The sequence below is a fragment of the Rhincodon typus genome, unplaced genomic scaffold, assembly GCF_021869965.1.
Source record: "Rhincodon typus isolate 14 unplaced genomic scaffold, sRhiTyp1.1 hic_rhity00001834, whole genome shotgun sequence".
Taxonomy (NCBI): domain Eukaryota; kingdom Metazoa; phylum Chordata; class Chondrichthyes; order Orectolobiformes; family Rhincodontidae; genus Rhincodon; species Rhincodon typus.
The window spans coordinates 4,272-23,458 of NW_025967472.1; the positions used below are offsets into that span (position 1 = coordinate 4,272).

Genomic DNA, 19,187 nt, shown 5'->3' on the forward strand with positions numbered 1-19,187 from the left:
ACCAAGTATGCATCTAAAAATGTTTTTCTGTCAGAGCTGTAGTTACATACGTGAAAACTGTGAATGTGACAATCATGATAATATTGAACAGGCTTCAATCCAAAATAATTTATAGTTAAGGTTGGAGAATTGCAGTCATACTTTTGCGTATATTTGTTTGTAGATATTAATTGAAGAACTGTAAGCTATTTTGATAGTTTTCTTGATATTTGGATTTGATCACTGCATAACACAAGTGCTGAATTTACTGGCAAAAAAACAGCAAGTTTAGTATACATGCGTTGTTAGTTTATTTTTTTTAAAGCAATTTATGACGAGGAAGATGGGCTGAGAGTTCAGAATTGATACAAATCACTATATGCTTTGTGCCATTCCGTCACTAGCCTCATTGATTTCAACATCAGTCTCCCTGTAAGCTTCAAGAAATTATCAGGTTTTCTTTCTAAATATTAATGGAAGAGGACACAGAAGGTTAGGACTAGTATTTGCAACCTAAGGGCCCATTTACTGAAGAGATTATAGACTTTGCAATTCTATCAACGTTGCAACACCCAGGAAATCATTGGAGTCTATAATTAAATAAAGATCTGCAGATGCTAGCGATCTGAAATGCACAAAAACAGAAAATGCTAGAGGAACTCAGCAGGTCTGGCAGCATCCGTGGAGAGAAAACTGGTAACATTTCGAGTCCAGTGACCCTTCTTCAAAACTGTTCTGTTCTGACAAGGTATCAGAAGACTCAAAATGTAACTCTATTTACTTTCTTGATCTCACTTTTACTTATGGTAATTTATATAAAAAATATTCTTTCATCTTTTTCTTCTCAAATTTTTCTTCACCCTCTAATTTTCTTTTGTCTCTACCTGATCTTTCAGTAATCTGACCTTTTTTTTATTGTTCACACTGTTTCTGTGTCCATTTTTTTTTGGAGACATACTGCTGACACTAAGCAACTTATTGACTTTGCCATGTTATTACCAATTCAAGGCACAAACAGTTTTACAGATGAATGGTGAGATACAATTTATCTCACTGCTCACATTCCAAATTCTGGCGTATTGCTCCCGTCACTGCTTTCAATTGCTTGCATTTTATCTTTATTAAAATGCAAGCACTTATTTTTAAATTGGCTGAAGGAATTGTCTTTCCAAGAAATGTGTCTCACTTCCTGATTAACTTTCACAATCAGCCAAGTGGGACATGTATTGTCTGGCCTGGTTTGCAGCAGATTTATTTTTATGATTGTGTGTAAAAGCACAAGCAATTCAGATGGTAGCTTGTGGAAATGAAAGATTTTGTTTAACGGAGTTGCTGGAGTCCTACTATATGAAACCAAGATAGATGGCCTCACCACCTTATTTCTAGAAACTCTGAAATTTACTGCAATAGGACAACAACTCCAATGTAATGATTGCATTAGATATGCCTTTGAAGTTCCATGGGAAAGAGAGGATCTGAAATAGAAAACTGAAGAGTCTGTTTCGGTGCTATATAACTCTGTGACCCTAAAACTGTTTTTCTCGTTTCAAAATTTCAAAATTTGCTTTGTATAGACAAAAGTTTCTAAAGTTGAAAAGGAAGTGGAGTGTTCTTAAATGTGTAGATTCAAATCAGTGCAATAGGTTGTTGCTGTATTTTGATGGATTGCCCACATCTGCCTGATATTTAGCATGGATAAAGGCCGTGTCATCTACTTGGAACTAGGAAGTTATGGGCTTGTCAAAAACATGTAGCGGTTTACATTAAACATGATGGATCAAGAAAGAGACAGAGGTTGATCTCTCATTAAAAGTGCACAAGCAATGCAGATATAGGGTGATTGTGCTGCTTGGTGCATGGTGGTAGTGGGGGATGGGCACGGGGACTGGGCATACACAGGCATAGAGATGGAGAAGTTGGCTGGAAGTTGCTTGTGAGTATAACTACTTCAGACTGCTTCTTCAGTAGTGAGGGACAGCTCTCCCTATTTTAGAACCTGTTCTTAGCTGTCAATGAGTAAGGAGGACTTTATTGTACCAGTTTGAAATAGCTGAATGCCTTTCTCAGCCACAAACCAATAGCTGATTTTAGCTTGTATTCCAGATTCCAAAACTGAATTCAATCTTGCACTGCCACATAGGGCAGGCGGGCAGGAGGAGATGGTACAGGAGGGGAGGGGCGGGGCGGAATGTCAGGGTTGCTTTGAGAGTGTGGTTGAACCAGCAGGGTGGGGGGTGTTGGGGCCAGTAGTTGGGAGGATAGAGGTGGATGGCCAGTTGACCAGTAGGTTGGGTGCTGGGGCTTTAGGTTAGCACAGGGTGGTGTTGGGTCCCATGGGAATACTTGTTGGATTGAGGGGGTCTGGTTGGAAGGTGGTGGCAACTTAATTTACCAGGAGTAAGAATTGTCTAAATGTTTCTAGGTGATGGTTAACTAAATAGAGGCTGAATCCTCTTCTATTAAGGGGGTATTTGAAGGATTCCAGGTGCAGGGGTTTGGCCATCAGAATCTTCAAATTCCTGGACAATTTCTACAGGGTCTGCTGTGTCTAGGATTCTGCAATTCCAATGTCCACTGCTCCAATGTTTACCTGACCGTTAGAACATGTGGGCCAGGAACACCAATCTACTGTACCCAGAATGATAAGATTTCAAATAAAATAGCAATGTAACACAACATCCTGAAGGAGAGAGAGGCCATTAAATTTAAGTATTGCAGGGATCGACTCAAAATGCTTTGATTCAGAGTTTAAAGTTGGTCAAAAAAGTAAAGATCTCAAAATTTGCAGTTATTTATTATCGTTGTGTTGTCAATTTATAATGCCTTAAGTTTCTAGGAACTTTTTCAGGGTGTATAAGAGCTTAATTCAAAGAGCATAAAGGATTCTTAATGTCTCTCTCTAAAACAGATGGGAAGGAAGGATTTTGTTTTAGTTTTGGCAAGTCTACAGTCAGTTAGGACAAAAAAGTGCTGGTGGGGAGGGATGTGCACCATCTGAACAGAACAAACAAAAAGACTTGCAAGGAACATTTAAGAAGCTATCAAGAATATTTAAACTTTATGGACATTATGGGGAAGTGAGAGTGAATGCTCAAATTGATAGCAAGGCAGCATTGTGTCTTTTTCAAAAATGAGCATAGCAAATACAGGTAATTACATGTACAGCAATATTACATAGTGATGTACATAAAGCAAGTTTATCTAGGCTGTTAATATTAGTGGAATATTTTGATGAACTATTACATTATAGTTTTTCTTATTCACTTGAGGGACATGGATATCGTCAGCTGACCAGCATTTATTGCCCTTCCCTAGTTGCCATTGAGAAGGTGGTGGTGAGCTGCTGCAGTTTGACCTGTGATCCTGATAGGAAGGGAATGCCAGAATTTTGACCCAGCGACAGCAGAGAAATGGTAATATATTTCCAAGTTGGGATGGTGACTGGCTTGGAGAGGACCTTGCAGGTGACGGTGTTCCCATGTACCTGCTGCCCTTGTCCTTCAAGATAGAAATGGTTATGGGTTTGGAAGGTGCTGTCCAAGGATCTTTCAGTTTCTGCAGTGTACCTTGTGGATGGTAAACACTGCTGCTACTGAGCGTCAGTGCCGGAGGGGGTGGATGTTTGCGCATGTGTTGCTAAGCAAGCGGGCTACCTTGTCCTTGAGTGTTGTTGAAGCTGCACTCATCCAGGCATGTGGGAATATTCCATCACATTCCTGACCAGGGCCTTGTAGATGGTGGACAGGCTTTGAGGATTCAGGTGGTGAGTTACTGGCCATGGTATTCCCAGCCACTGTGTTTATGTGGTGAGTCCAGTTGAGTTTCTGATCAATGGTACCCCAAAGGATGTTGATAGTGGGGGATTCAGCGATGGTAACAACGTTGAATGTCAATGGGTGGTGGTTAGACTGTCTCTTACTGGAGATGGTCATTGCTTGGCATTTGTGTGATGTGAATGTTACTTGACACTCATCAGCCCAAGCCTGGATATTGTCCAAATCTTCTTGTTTTGAACATGGACTCCTTCAGTATCCGAGGTGTCACAAATGGTGTTGGACATTGTGCAATTTGATGGCGGCTTCTATGATTTGATGAAGAGGAACAGAAAAGCAGAAGTGAAATTTCCAAGAAATTAGTAAGAAAATAAACTGTATACAATATATAGGAATAATGAAAAACCACTAACTTTGTGATGTTATTTATGAATGATTTGATTTATGTTATGTTTCTACCTATCCATTGTGCTGTTATAACATTTCCTGTTAAAGATTCTATATACGTAAATATCCAAAAATGCAACAGTTCTGTAATCAGACAATAAATTTAATACTGAATCAAAAGTGATTTTTGAATATTGAGAAGGATGACTATAACAAGGCCAGAGAGTTACATTCTAAGAGGATTTGTCAAGGAACAGAGAGAATTGAAAAAAACTTCGAAAATAAATACCCAAGATTAAAATCTCAACAGTTGTAGGCATAACGACCAGTGGTGGTTTGGAAAGTAGTCAATGTATGGGAGACGGGAGCTGGAAGATTTTTCGGGTTGAAGGAGTTGAGAGAGATTGGGACAAGGCCACAGATGGATTTTAACACTAGAATGTGCATTTAATAGAGAGTTGGTTTTGAACCAGAATGCCTATGTAGGTCCGGAAGCACAGAGAAGCAGATTCCAAGCAGCAAAGCTTGAAATGAATAAGCTTTTGGAGGGTGCAGGAGCATTCAAGTAGTTAAGACTGCTGATCATAAAAGCATGAATAAAAAAATTCTGCAGTAGATGGCTGTAGCAGAACTTCCTGTATTAGGCCATGATTATCATTGCCAGTCTCAACTTGGTATTGTACATGTGGGCACCTTCAGGCTCAGGAAGCAGGGTCATTGTCTTGCTGCCACTCATCTACAGACAGTAACATCCCAATGTAGTGGTGGAGAGTGTCAAAAATATGGAACCCAGACACACATACATAGTTTTCAGGGTGTTAAAATCAAGTTTATTATCCAGTGAAAAATATAACACTCTAGTAGAAACAGACACTGGTTTTAGTGAAGCAATATTGGCATTTATCAGTGATACATTAGGAATTACAAGCTAGAGGTGTGAGCAACACCATTAATACACTATAGTTACCAACCCCTCAGACAGACATCAAGCTAACCACGGACTCTTCTATCTTAAAGTAATAAATATTTGATTTTTCCACCCCACCTTCTCAAACTACACAGCATTTGTTGAGGTGGGGGTGAAATGGAGCAGGGGCAAGCTGGCAATCTGCCCACAAGTCACTGCCTATTCACGAGGCACTCAAAAGGTTATATTCATTGATGTGCCTCAGGCATTTCCCAAGTAGCTTCCACTGGGAATAGCTAGGGGGACGATTCGAGTGCTGCCGGGGCTGTACAGCCATAGAAACCCTACCCTTGATAAATATGGTGCTGAGGGTTTCAGGTGAATTTTTCCTTTGATTATCAGGATTATAGTGGTGCAATCTTGAAGACTTCAGGAATTTCATCACAAGCACAAGGGACCAGCAATTGTGGAAAGAGGTTTTTTTTTTTTTTAAGTGTCTTTAGCAGCTTGCTTAATGGCTGCACCCAGACTTGGCACCATGAGAAATGTGCCATGTATCAAAAATATAACATTAAGAAAATATTCATGTCCATAAATAATCACTGGCAAATTCACTGACCAAATACTTGGAATATGCCATATTTGCAATAGTACTATATATTAAAATATGCCACGTGGATATTATCATTAGACTGAGGAAATTGTCAACACCCAACATTTATAACAAACTTTCAGAGTCAAAACCATTCTAGGCTTTGAAATATCCAGAAATCTTTGAAAATGTAAACGGGATACTAAAGGCTTATTTTATTATAAAAGTAACTATATCCTGCTGACCCCATCTTGCCTTCAGCTTTTACGATTCAGGCACATCGCTCCTGTTTTTTTCAAAAAAAGAATTGTCGTTTAGGAGCAAAGAAACTATCAAAATTGAAACCTAGGACCTGATGTCCATCTGTTTGACAATGGGCGGTAACTCTCAAATCCTTTTTTAGTGGATCACCTCTATTTGTCTAGGAGAGTGTAAGGGAGAGAAAGCTTTGGCTAATGCAAACTACCCATCCTGGCCCAATACAAACAGAACAACTGATTCCTTTCACACTGTCCCACCATCCCTTGAATATAATGTTTGTCTTATTTTATGTGCTGTTTACAGATAGATTTACAAAAATAACTTGATTGACCTATATACCATTCTTCTGCTGCTAGATTGTTAAATGTGACCCCTTCCTCCGAAAGTCCCATCCCTGTCATCCTAAGAATGTACCCAAGGAGCTTTAGAGTGTTGTCATAAGAAAATTGTGTTACATCATATACAACTTTCAACAAATACCTGAACCAGAAAGGGAAACCAGGTTATCAGCACTTTTATGGCAATGGGACAGGAAAGCATGAAGAAGGGTGCCTCCTTCCTACGATAACTTTGTACCCTTTCCAAAGTGGTTTAGGAGAGAAACTGGATAAAGGTGGGGATTTCAGAATTAGGGCGGAGGAGAGAAATAGCTTTTGTGGAGAGGTGGAGAGGTGGAGAGGTGAAGAGGAAATTAAAGTTACAGCGTCAACACCTTTAACATAATCCACAAGTGAGACAAGGCACAGAAACAGACAGAATTAAATTATCAAAATATAGGAACAAAATACTGCACAACTATACTCTCTAATATTCTTGGCTAGAATTCATAAAGTTAAACAATTCTAAGCACAGAGCCTCAAAAAAGGTCAAATAATTATCAGAGTCATTAGTCTGTCCACAGAAAACAAGAGACTTCACCTTTGGGAAAATACATCAGATTCCCCTCCATCTGAAGTGTCAACTCAAAACAGGACCGGAAGAGGAGCATTCAAAGTAGCGAAAAGCAAATTCAAAATCAGGAAGACAGTCGGTACCAGGCTGGTCAATAACATAATGTGTTCAATAAGCTAATGGAGGTAGGGATATTTAAAACATGGTTTGGATGTTAAAAAGAGAGGGTTGAGCATACTAAAGGGAGTAGTGGCTTGAATGTCATTCTTATCTATGCTTCTGTACTTAGAGCAGCACATTCTCCATCGTCATTTCAATGATAACCCTCATCAGGACAGGTCCCTACACTTCCCTTGTTAATGCACCTTAGCTTCAGAAAAGCACACCAATATAATCCAGTTTAGTTAAAGGGTTCAGTAGAAGCAGACAGCTATTAGGGCTGCAGCTAAATCCATCGGCCCGGAAGTGATGGGCATGGTCAGATGTAATCCCTAAATTTTTGAAAAGAATAAATAGGCTCTGCTCCTGTTTCACTTCTCAAACTATACTGCCACAATACCACTATCATGGTAAACAACTTTTGGTTCAAAGCAGTCAATTTGGACTTGTTACTTTACACTTGAAAAATCTTGTTAATAACCTGTTCATCTAAGGTATGATATATCTTCATGACAGGTGGGACTTAGACAGTAAAAACCAAAAGAACTGTGGATGCTGTAAATCAGGAACAAAAACAAAGTTGCTGGAAAAGCTCAGCAGGTCTGGCAGCATCTGCGAAGGCAAAAACAGAGTTAACGTTTCGGGTCTGGAAGGGTTACCGGACTTGAAACGTTAACTCTGATTTTCTCTACATGGATGCTGCCAGACCTTCCTGGAACTTAGACAATGACTTTCTGGGCCACAGGTGAAGATATTTGCATTCTGCCACAAGAGCCCCCTTGTTACTTCACGTTGACTACCCTACTTCAGTTAAAATACAAATCAGCCACAGTCCAACATACATGGTGCAACAGGATCAAGGGCCCCCTTTCAACTCTTACCTTCCTAGCTAACGCTATGTCAAAACTGGAAAAAGGACACAAACTGAACACCATTAACCTCTGAAATGTGGAAAACATGTTACTTTGCAACTGTCTGGATTATATAATGCACTGTTCTGGAGTGACATGAGAGTGAGGGTTTCATTAAGTCTGTAGCCCCTTAGAGGAGGAAAATTAGTTGTTTTTTTTTAATGCAACTTACGCTCCAATAAAGCCAGATATCAAACTTTGTTCGAAATAGATACATTACACAGAATTCATGGTATGATGCTCTGCCTCAGTTCACCAGGAAAACATGGCGGGACTATAAATAAAAGACAGCTTTCTCGCATTCAGAATTCAAAACAGAGGCAGATTAAATAGCACTTTTTTGATGTAGGAAATTGTGGTGAGGTTGGACAGCATATCGATATGTTCGTTTGAACGCAGTTCCTTCATATAGACTTTGCCTTTCTGCTTCCCTGCCCAGTTTTGGCACTGAAGAGCACTCACAAGGTTGACCGTCCCATCCCCGTTACCATAGTGGACTTTGGGCTCCTGGTCAGGGAAAACATCGTAATGAAAGGACTCAGGTGTTTGTATTCCAGTTCCATACAAGCAGTGTATTGTTACCCCTGGGGCAGTCAAGTTGTATACCAGCGATTCAGTGTTTTGCCGCATGAGCCAGCCATCTTTAAAGTTTATGTCCTGGTAGAATTTCTGGTAGTCCTTCATAGTGTAATTGTATGTTGGCGTGGTGACAAAGACTTTGTCCACTGACCAGGTGTTGTTGTAAGGAAGCAGCCAGTTTGTGGAGACGGCAGTCCGTTGCTGTTCACGTATCTTCAGTGGTCTGATGACAGGAATTCGATCATTGTCTCCTGTGGCGTTAAGCAGAGTTTAAACCTTAGCATTAGCACTCATGGGCACTTACAGCACCAAAACAGGCCATTTGACCCAACTTGTCTGACAGAGTTTAAGAACCTTCTCCCATGTCCTTTATTTCCTTTCTCCCTTGTATGTTTCACTTCTTTCTCCTTCTATCCATCAATGACATTTGCCTCAACTTCTCCAGAAGACTAGCCTATTCAACATTGCAAACACTCTAAAGAAAAGTGCTGAAAATAATGATGTCTTGGTGGGGTGGGTAAAGAAAAACTGAAATCCCTCTGAAACATAAAAGTAGAGCTAATGAACCTGTGGGTGTCTTGACTACTGGTTAGAATAATTCAGAACTCATCCCACTGCCCTTCCTTTTCTGAATAAAATGCTTACCTTTTCTTTCTGGATACAATGAACTTTGCCTCAACTATCCTCTGCCACTTACATCCCGTTATGTAATTTTTTAGTACAACCACAAATGATATCAAGACAACCACTCCCACACTTAATTCACAATGCTAATAATGAAGATTGCCATAAGAAACTTTCATTTTTCTGGTTAAGGAATCTCATGACCTACCTGTAGCCAACACTCGCAAAGTCTTTGACACACCTCCCCAAGGAGCCCCCAGTGCAACGTAACATTTAATATACTTGTCTTTCCACTCCTGGGGCTGATGGTTGAGGAAGTAAAGTGTGTAGAGGTTTCCCATGCTGTGCGCAATCAGGACAACAGGGCTACCATACTGTTCGTACATAGATTCAATCATCTTCTGCAGCTCTTTAAAAAATGGGCCATTTTCATCTGGGGATTGAAACATAGGAGAGAATGTACTGTGCTGTTTGAGAAGAAACAAATTGACATTTTTCTCAGACAGCCCAACAAAATTGATGAATACCTCAGGAATATTCTTGCTTTAAAGTAAAACTGTTGTTTTATTTAATATTAGCATAGTAATGATGTGCCAACATAAAAAAAATTGTTAGCCCCACCAATCTAAAAATACATCAGGACAAATGCATAACAACATTTAAATTGCAACATTAACATAAGATACACTCAATTGGTACCTTACTGTGGGGACAGAAGTGAACAAATTGATAGAAGCAACAATGGAGCTATTGCAAGAAATAGGACGGTACCAAAAACCTGGTCAGAAAGAGGAACATTTTAAAAAGATTTTAAAAAGGGCCTTTCAATAATGGTGGAGTGAAGGTGGGAGGGAATGTAGAAAACACCAATGTTGAAAGACTACTGAAAGCACACCAGGTTTGGGGCAGGGAGCAAGTTGTGAAGTACGCAAGCCCTTGTAGAGAAGGACTTGAATTTCCACACAGTAGCAGACAGGTAGTGATTGGCTGAGTTTTGAATATTGGTGATTTATGGAATGAGAAAGATGGGAGTCAATGAAGGCAAGAGCAAACGGGGAGGCAAGGGCCTAGTGGTTTATCACTGGACAGTTAATCCAGAGACCCAGGTAATGTTCTGGGGACTCAGGTTCAAATCCCACTATGGCAGAGAGTGGAATTTGAATTCAATAAAAATCTGGAATTAACAGTCTAATGATGACCATGAATCCATTGCTGATTGTTGGAAAAACCCACCTGGTTCACTAATGCCCTTTAGGGAAGAAAATTGCCATCTTTACCTGGTTTGGCCTACATGTGACTCCAGACCCACAGCAATGTGGTTGACTCATAACTGCCCTCTGGGCAATTAGGGATGGGCAATAACTGCTGGCCTAGCCAGCGACGTCCTCATCCCCTGAACGAATAAAGAAAAAAAATAAAGAAAAGCAGACTGTAGATGGCAAAATGGATTTCAGTTGCAGTGGCTGGGGGAAGTGAAGAGAAATTATTGTTGGAAATATATTCAGTTGCCACTATACCAGTTACAGATCTTTGCAGATATAAAAATAAAGGCAGAGCAATGTTTCTGACTGGAGAGGTTCCCTTGGTTTTTCTCAAATTGAGAGGTGCATATAAGAATCTCTCTCTGACACGGAGACTAGTGGATACACTGCCAGGGCTGGACAGGCAGACAGAGAGAGAAAGAGAGCACGAGAACGAGCGAGATGGAGGCATGGGGGCGAAGATAGAGAGGGATAGAGAATGTGAGAGAGACAGAACGTGAGATGGGGAGGCAAGGGGAAGAGAGAGAACGAGAAAGAGAGAAAAGCAGAAAAAGGGTCAAACAGGCCCCCCTGAAATGAAACAGTGCTGGACTTCACTTGATTTTCCCTTTTAAAATACAGCAAACCACATGTGAAGTCCAGAATTAACTTCCTCGTCTTTTTATAAAGAGACTAAAATCTGCTCTATGTCTAAAAACACCTGTAGAAAGAACATCGCCACATTCTGATCTCCTTCATCATTTGGACAAAATGCTATCCTTGAACTATAAAAACATAAAGGAAAAGAATTTCCAATTTAAATGTTTGATTTATTTTGAAGATTTTCTACTTTTTAAAAAATGAAAATCATTCACAATAAACTATTTTGTTCTGAAGCACAGGTCTGGTTGGCTCCACCCAACTAGCCAGGAATTTACCACAGAAAGGATGCACTTCGCTTTCTGAAACCCCACAGCCGGAGATGCACACTTCTTTACTTTGGCTTCACTTACTGGGTGCCCGACGCCAATCATAGGGAGCACCTCGGACATCTTCATCTCTCAAGTAACCCCATTCCACCATAGATTTCACCAGAGTGTAGAAATAATACCCTGTAAAACAAGACAAGTGATTCAGAACTGTTTGGTTAGGTGCAAAACAGCAATGTTTCATCTCAGTCCTGAAGTGACTCCTGTACATTTAATTAGACTCTTCATCAACAACAAAAACTCCGAGAGAGAACAGAGAGATAAGAGGAATTTATTTTGGCACAAACGGCTGACAATCTCTGAGCATTTTTAAGGCAAAGGTAGATATTGACAAGCAAGGTGGTGACAGGTTATTGGGAGTAGGTGGGAAGGTGAAGTAATCAGATTAGCCCTGATTTGAATAGCATTCAGGTTTTAAGGGTCGAGGGGTGTACTCCTGCTCCTAATTTATACATTCACAAGATGTGAAGTTAATCATGGGATACAAGAGGATGGACCAGGATTATTTCACGGGAGCTACTGAGTTGAAGGTAGCTTGACCGTGAAGACCTTGCTGAAGGTACACACTGCTGTTTTATCTTCAATTCTGCTATTAACAGAGATCGGTGGCATCTCTACCCTCTCAGCAACGGAAAGAATAGAGCTGCTTAGTATGCAACTTTAACAGAACAGCCCACATTGCAGTAACTTCTCTGTCCATTAAAACGGCACTTTGAAACACATGAAAAATGAAACACATTTTGCAGTCAATTTTCAAACGTGCATTTCTGCTCAAAATAATTTCCATGTCATTGGACTTAATCTCCTAACAACCAACATAACCAGACAGCCCCTCAGTGTGAAATTGTATATAAATAAATATACTGAAAAATTCCTTGACATTATTCAGTAATTTGGTGCAGTTTGATTAATTAAGCCAAAAATGTCAACCACATTAAAAAAAAATTAAATTAGAGAGTCCAGTCAACACACAAATAATTTTCAAATCTGTAAGAAAAAGTGATTTCAAAAAGCCGTACAACATCATTTATCAGTTCCAAGAGAGTAAATGACATGGACGATGGTGAGATTTGAGTCAGAAAGCGTAAGGGGAGTCTGCCAAGGTCTATCTTGACATTGGGAGCAATTGCCTGCATGTTTTATACATCCGCTGAGCAGTGAGGAGAGTTTCTCGCAAGGTAGCAGTGAGTTACCAATTTAAGGGTCATTATTGCTTGAGAAACATCTTATTAAGACCACAACTTGACTTGTTAATATTCAGATTCCTATCTAATTAAATGTGCCAAAAAGTTAGATTGAGAATTCTTCACATGGAAGTCAGAGTGGGTAACTGGCAACTGCAACTCCCTACTTGCTCCAAAGAGCCTCCATGTTGGACACTGGGCACCAGCAACACCGGGCACATTCCCTGGGTACCAGCCAAATGCACTCCATGTCCACAGTGAAGGGTATTCTCAATGTGAAGACTCTGTTTCCACAAGAAGTCCATTATTAAGGATGAGATTGAGGAGTGCCTGGAAGTGCATAGTAAAACAGATTGGAGTCAGCATGGCTTCATCAAGGGATGGGGTGGGGTCATGCCTGACAAATCTGTTGGAATTCTTTAAGGAGATAAAAAGTTAGACAAAGGACAGCCCGTGGATGTGATTCATTTGGATTTCCAAAAGGCCTTTAACAAGGTGCTATAGGGAGGCTGCTAAATAAGAGCCCATGGTGTTAGGGGCAAGATCCCGGCATGGATAAAGGATTGGCTAACTGGCAGAAAGCAGAGAGTGGGGATAAAGGGGTCTTCTTCAGATGGGCATTTACGACAATTGACAATGGTTTCACGGTCACGATTAGGCCTCTTAATTCCATTTTTTTCAGATATTAGAATTTGAATTCAATGTGCCATGGTGGAATTTGAAACCAGGTCCCCAGAATATTACCTGGGTCTCTGGATCACTAGTCCAACGATAATACCACAAAGCCATTGCCTCTCCCATACCATGGTACAGTAGCACAGATAGTCAGTGTGAGAAGCACTGGGGAGAAGATGGCAACAGAAAGCCGACCAGATGTATGGGCAGGGCTGACTTCTAGCGATGTTACTTTTAAAAACAGTGCAAAGGAAGAGAGGAATTTCAGGTGTGAATTACACCCACTGCACTCAGGATCAGGAAACTAACTGTGCAGGTTACCATATACACTAGAAATTCCTCAGCCTTTTGCATTACTTAAGGCAATTTGACCTGCACAACCTAGCAGAAACGCTGGGTCCTGAAGTTAAGCTCCACAGACACTCAATCACTAGTCCATTGTGCAAAGTCCACTTTAGTCAAGTTTATTGAAGATGGTTTTTCTTGCCTATGTGTTGATTATTGGAAGTGAAGATTTGTCTTGCATTCTTTACTACAAATAATTTTGCTGGATCCCAGAATAATAATTCACTTTCTAAACTCATATCAAGTACAAATACAATGGAACAAGGGCAGCCTACTTTAACACTAAACTGTTCCTCCCTCCGCAGACATTGCCAAACCTGCTGAGTATGTTTACCATATTTGGTTTATTTGCTATTTGAGATAAAAACCCATGAAATAAAATAATGGTCCACATTTTCATCCAAGAATAAAGTGAAGCCATCAGTGCTCACTATTATAGAGTAAACTGGACAGCAAACACTGGTTGCTCACACAGTTCACGAAGTGACTGTCCAACGACCAGCTCCTTCACAAGCCTTGCTACGCTATTACTGTACTGATTTGGCACTGAATTCAATATAACACTTATGAAGGACATGATATTGTGGCACTTAATCTCTAGATATGTGCTAAACATTGCCCATTCAGGAACATTTTTAACAGCAGTAGGGCAGGATTTGTCAGATGGTCGAGTTTCCCATTGAGCCATCCAAAGCTTCAATGGAGCAAAGTCATGCCCACTGACACTGACTGCCTAACGCTAAGGCAACCAGTGTTTACTGGCTGGAGATGCCATCACTCAGGAAGACACTCTGCCTCGGAGAGCTGCCGGCCAGCACCTCTGTATTACCTGCACCGCCAGGAGAGGCAGAGCAAGCAGTCTTCAGGTTCTGTATCCCCAAGTGCCAAGGACCAGGTAAGTCTCACTGCAGGACAGGGTGGCAAGGGGGAGAAAAGGAACATCCCCAGGGCAAGGGGGCAGGACTACCCAGTGTGTAAAGAGGAGGCCATTGGTGGTGTTGGGGGTGGGGTGTGGTGGAGATGCCACCCTTTCTCTCCTGCACACCAAGCAGTCATATGCTAGCCATCTTGCCAGACCCTGAACTCTAACCAGGCATGAAATGGTCCTTAAATTGCCCACTCAAAAGTCTTCAACTGGGGCAAGGGTAGGGAGGTCAGCCTCACCTCTCTCCATTCCTGTCAAATAGTGGACAGGTCATTAGAGGGCAATATGAACGCTATTGAACAAAGTTTAAGGTTAACCCACCAAAAAAAGCTAGAACACATTTGCTAAACACAAAACCAACTGAAGATCAAATTACTACTTGAAAGAAGTGGAGACCATCAGCTGTATGGTTAAAGTTATCGGTGTCTCTCCGATTGCATGAATAATGAACAATTTTCAGTCAACTGAAAGATTCATGTATTCAAAACTATGGATTTGACGGAACAGATAGCAAAAAAAATATTTTCAATAGCAGGAAACTGACAACCCAGGCGCAGCGATTTCAGATAACTGTCAGAAAAAGCCAGGAGGGAAACTGAGGAGAAATGATCTTTGATGCTGATCTGGAAGACACTCCCTAAAAAAGGGTAATTGAAGCAGATTCAACCATTTTAAAAGAAAAGAAAGAAATTCTCAACTTAGAGTAAATTTACTCTAAGAAACTAAATGGATAGCTATTTCAAATGAGCCAGAATAAACATAATGGGGTGATTGGCCTTTTCCTGCACAGAGAGATTCTACACTCAAGGATTTTCTCTTGAGCTTCTCTTGCTCTGTCTCATTCAACTGAAAGCAAAGACTGTAATGCATTTTGACAGGAATTACCCCCAGGGCCTGCTGTCTTTCCTGATGTTAATCTGTGGCTTGATGGAGCTCTGGGATACAGCCACAAAAACCATTGTTTGTCCCAATCTCATGACTGCTTCCATACCCGTGACACACCAGGCATTTAGAGAAGGAATTTATTTAATGGGGCAGTGGCTGCTCTGGAAAAATACTTGACTGATTTGCAAACGGACATTCCTACATTCTGGTTCAGTCATTAAATACATTTTTAAATAAAATCATGAATTTCTAAAACACTGTTAACATGGGGGAAAAAATGTCCCAAGGCACTTGAAGAGTTTTACAGAACACCTCTCGCAACACAAGGGTATATTAGAACGGGTGACCAAAAGCTTGGTCAGCGAGATGGATCTTAAGAAGTATCTTGAAGGAGGGGCAAAAAGGTAGAGAGCCGGCAAGGTTTAGGGAAGGTCTCCAGAGACTAGGCCAGCTGAAGGAAAGAGAATCTATAATAGCAAAGACACCCTACGTAATCACAAGAATCTGTTTATTTTCAATTTAGGATATATAATTATCATTGGCTCAGACAAAGATGTTTAAAACATATAGAAGTACACACAGAAAATGAATCTGAATTAAATGTAACCACATGATGTGGATAAACAACAATGCCTTTTCTATCTGTGTTTTTAACTAGGTCAATTAATGTCGTAAATTACACTGGCATTCTACAATTACAGCAAAGCTTCTGCCTTTGTGCCTGCAATATGTGCCGACTTCCTAACTCAGTGGATCACTTTGTGTGATTCCTCTCGGTCCCTCCCTTGCCATTTTTTTCAGGTCAGTCACCATTATCCTATTTGGGTCAGCTGCTTTCTATCCTGATTTGCTGATGCTTAAATCTTTGTTCTGCTCGACTGGGTTCTATTCCTGCCAACTTTGTTTTTGATGACAGCCTCGGCTCAGCAATTACCTCTCAGGCAGAAGATCATAGGTCCAAACCACAGACTGGACACTAAAACAATCTTCACTGCCACTCTGGTGCAGTACGAAGGGGGTCCTACACTGTCAGAAGTGCTGTGTTTCAGATAAGACTTTAAACTAAGGCTGCACTTGCTCTCCGAGTGGCACAAAAGATCCACACGGACTATTTCTAAGGTAAACACCAAAGTTCAGTGGGTTTGTGGCCAATGTGTGTTGTGTAAGGAAGTGAGGAACCTGGAGCAACTTTATCATATCACATCACTGCGTATAACTGGGTGGCTGCATTTGCTGACATGAAAAGAACATGTGCATTAGCAGCAATGGGTCTTATAAACGTAGTTACAAATAATTACAAATGCCGATTAATAATGCTATTTTAATGAAACAGAATATCAGTCACAGAAAGTGTAAAACAAAGTACAACTTTTTAAATTTTAAAATCAGCTTAATAACATCCTCCGTTGGCAATAATTGGTTTTTTAAGTCACAAATACCAACTAAATGTACAACTTTAACAAATCAGTATCATGGTACTGAAAGTGGTGATATACATAAAGAGTGAAACACAAGTTTCTTTTATTGTTCAATAATCCTCTTAATATTGCATACCTGCTTGTGGTACGTTGGTGTCAGCAAACAGATCCTACATGGACAGTGTGGATGGAAGTTTGGATATACAAGAAAGGGGGCTCTTGTGGTGCAGTCATAGTGCCCCTATCTCTGGGCTAGAAGGCCTGGGCTCAAATCCTATCTGCTCTCGAGATGTGTGATAACAGGTTGATTAAAAATATCTGCATGAGAAGGAATAGTCTGGAACTGTGCTCCAGACCACATTACAACATGGACATGAACACACAAAGACAGATTAGTCCCTTCCTAATATAACTATAAGTCAGAGACTGCTATATTTATAATATGAAATACTCTTGCATATTGTGATGAATGTATAATAGGGTTACTGTGAAGTCTTAAGTCTGAAGACAGTGCTTGACTTTGTCTTCTCCTCATCCAGTCTGTCTTGAATGCAAACTTTGTGGCATCAAACAGATGATAAAAGATTAGGAATGTTGCAGCCAGGTCTTGCAATATTTCACATTACAGTGCCTTTATTTCAAAAAGGCTTTCAGTGGTTCTGTGACACCACGTAAAAGGTATTTACTTATGAGGCAAGCTGTAGTCCACACACTCATCCCTTGGATTCCCCTGCCCTTTGGTTCTCAGCTTCACACTTGATTTTCCCACTCATTATCACTGCATCTCTGAATCTTGCTTCCAGTTCTCCATTTCACACAAAAATAACTAAAATAAACTAGAACTGTGTGGAATCATTTCAGGGACCACCGTAGCCAACTGAACAAACACTGAAGAATGGTGTCACACATATCTTTTTAAAGCAACACCAGTTAAACAGAACTTGAAAAAACTATGGGAAACTTTCAAAGTCATAGGTTATTCTCAAAACAAAAGTCTTGCACAATGTTAAGAATTTGCTGACACTCAGACTATTTCTGTTCATGTAAAATACACTACTTTAATTACCCAAGGCAATGTTCACTTCCTGCAAATGAAAATTTGACCTTAATATGCAGGGTAGCTTGGATAATATGCTGCCAAACAAAAAATGGCCATCTTTATTGTCAGTGACACCTGATAGAGCAACCTGCAGTGTACTCTATGTTCTTTAGACCTCCTGACTAATAGCATTACCAAGGCATCGGACCCAATGGCCAAGCATGAAAACTAGAAGCTCAAGAAAAAAAAAAGACTCTTAGCACAACAGTGTTTTTAACACCAGCGCGGTCCAAATCCAACAAAGTACTTCACCCGTTAACTCCAGATAAGTAGCTTTAAACCACCACTGGTTTCCTTCACAAAAATTTACACCCAAGATATCACATTCATATTGTTAAAAAAACTGACCAACAGTCCTTTTGCTGGGATCCAGGAATTCCAGAGGATACGTTTTACCAAATCCAGGGATTCGCACATCAACTCCGGGTGGTGTTTGTGTGGTCTCAGTCGTTGTGTTGTAGATCAACCTTCAAAACAAAAAGAAATTACAAGAATATAACTGAATTCCAGTTCCTTCTATTTCTTCTTCAAATCATTCTGTAAATGCATGTAGTGCCCACTTCCAATTGCCCTTGACAAGGTGGTGATGAGCCGTCTTCCTGGTTTGCTAAGCCAGTTCAGAGGGCATACGTACAGACCAGGCTGGGCAAGAATAACTTAAAAAGGACACGAGTCATCCAGATGAGTTTTTATGTTAACTACTGTTATAATAAAGGATAAGCAGATGACTTGAAACCAATTGAAATGAACCCTGCATCAAGTGAAATTGAAGGTGGTAGTTTCATAGTCGTAATTGTTATTCACTTTTACTCCGAAATTTAATGAGCTGAATTGAAATTCTCCAGCTGTCAGAGTGGGCTTTTAACTCTTGCCTCTGGGTTACTAATCCAGTAACATAACCACTATGTAAGGGGAGGTGGTAGTTTTGCGGTAATGTCACTGGACTAATAACCCAGAGACACAGGCTAATGGGCAAGGAGATGGATTCAAATATTGCAGCTAGTAGAGTTTAAACTCAATTAATAAATCTGGAATTCTAAAGCTATTTTCATGTTTACCATTTGATTATCATCAATAATTGTAAAAACCCATCTGATTTATTAATGTCCTTTCTGAAACGAAGCCTAAGCTTACCTGACCTGACCTACAAGTAGCTCCAGACTCAGCAATCTGGTTGATGCTTAACTGCCCCCTAAAATGACCAAGTCAATTCCAGGGAAATTAGGGATGGGCAACAAATGCTGGTGCGGTCACGAAAACTCATTAAGGCATAAAGAACGAAAACGTTAATAGACCCCAGCAAATTCTTACAATCACTCTCACTACATGCTGTTGCCTCCTGCTCGTTTTTAAAGTCTGCAGA

At 40.3% G+C, this 19,187-nt stretch overlaps 1 protein-coding gene across 1 annotated transcript; it reads right to left on the bottom strand.

Annotated features, from left to right (window-relative positions):
- Positions 1 to 4,946: 4,946 nt before the first annotated feature.
- Positions 4,947 to 18,533, bottom strand: LOC109924089 (phospholipase A2 group XV-like). Its single transcript, XM_048592806.1, has 4 exons — positions 18,173 to 18,533; positions 11,318 to 11,416; positions 9,272 to 9,496; positions 4,947 to 8,690 (listed from the first exon to the last, which is right to left on the bottom strand). The coding sequence occupies exons 2-4, from the start codon at positions 11,385 to 11,387 to the stop codon at positions 8,170 to 8,172; spliced, it is 816 nt and encodes a 271-aa protein (XP_048448763.1). The 5' UTR covers positions 11,388 to 11,416; positions 18,173 to 18,533; the 3' UTR covers positions 4,947 to 8,169.
- Positions 18,534 to 19,187: the final 654 nt, after the last annotated feature.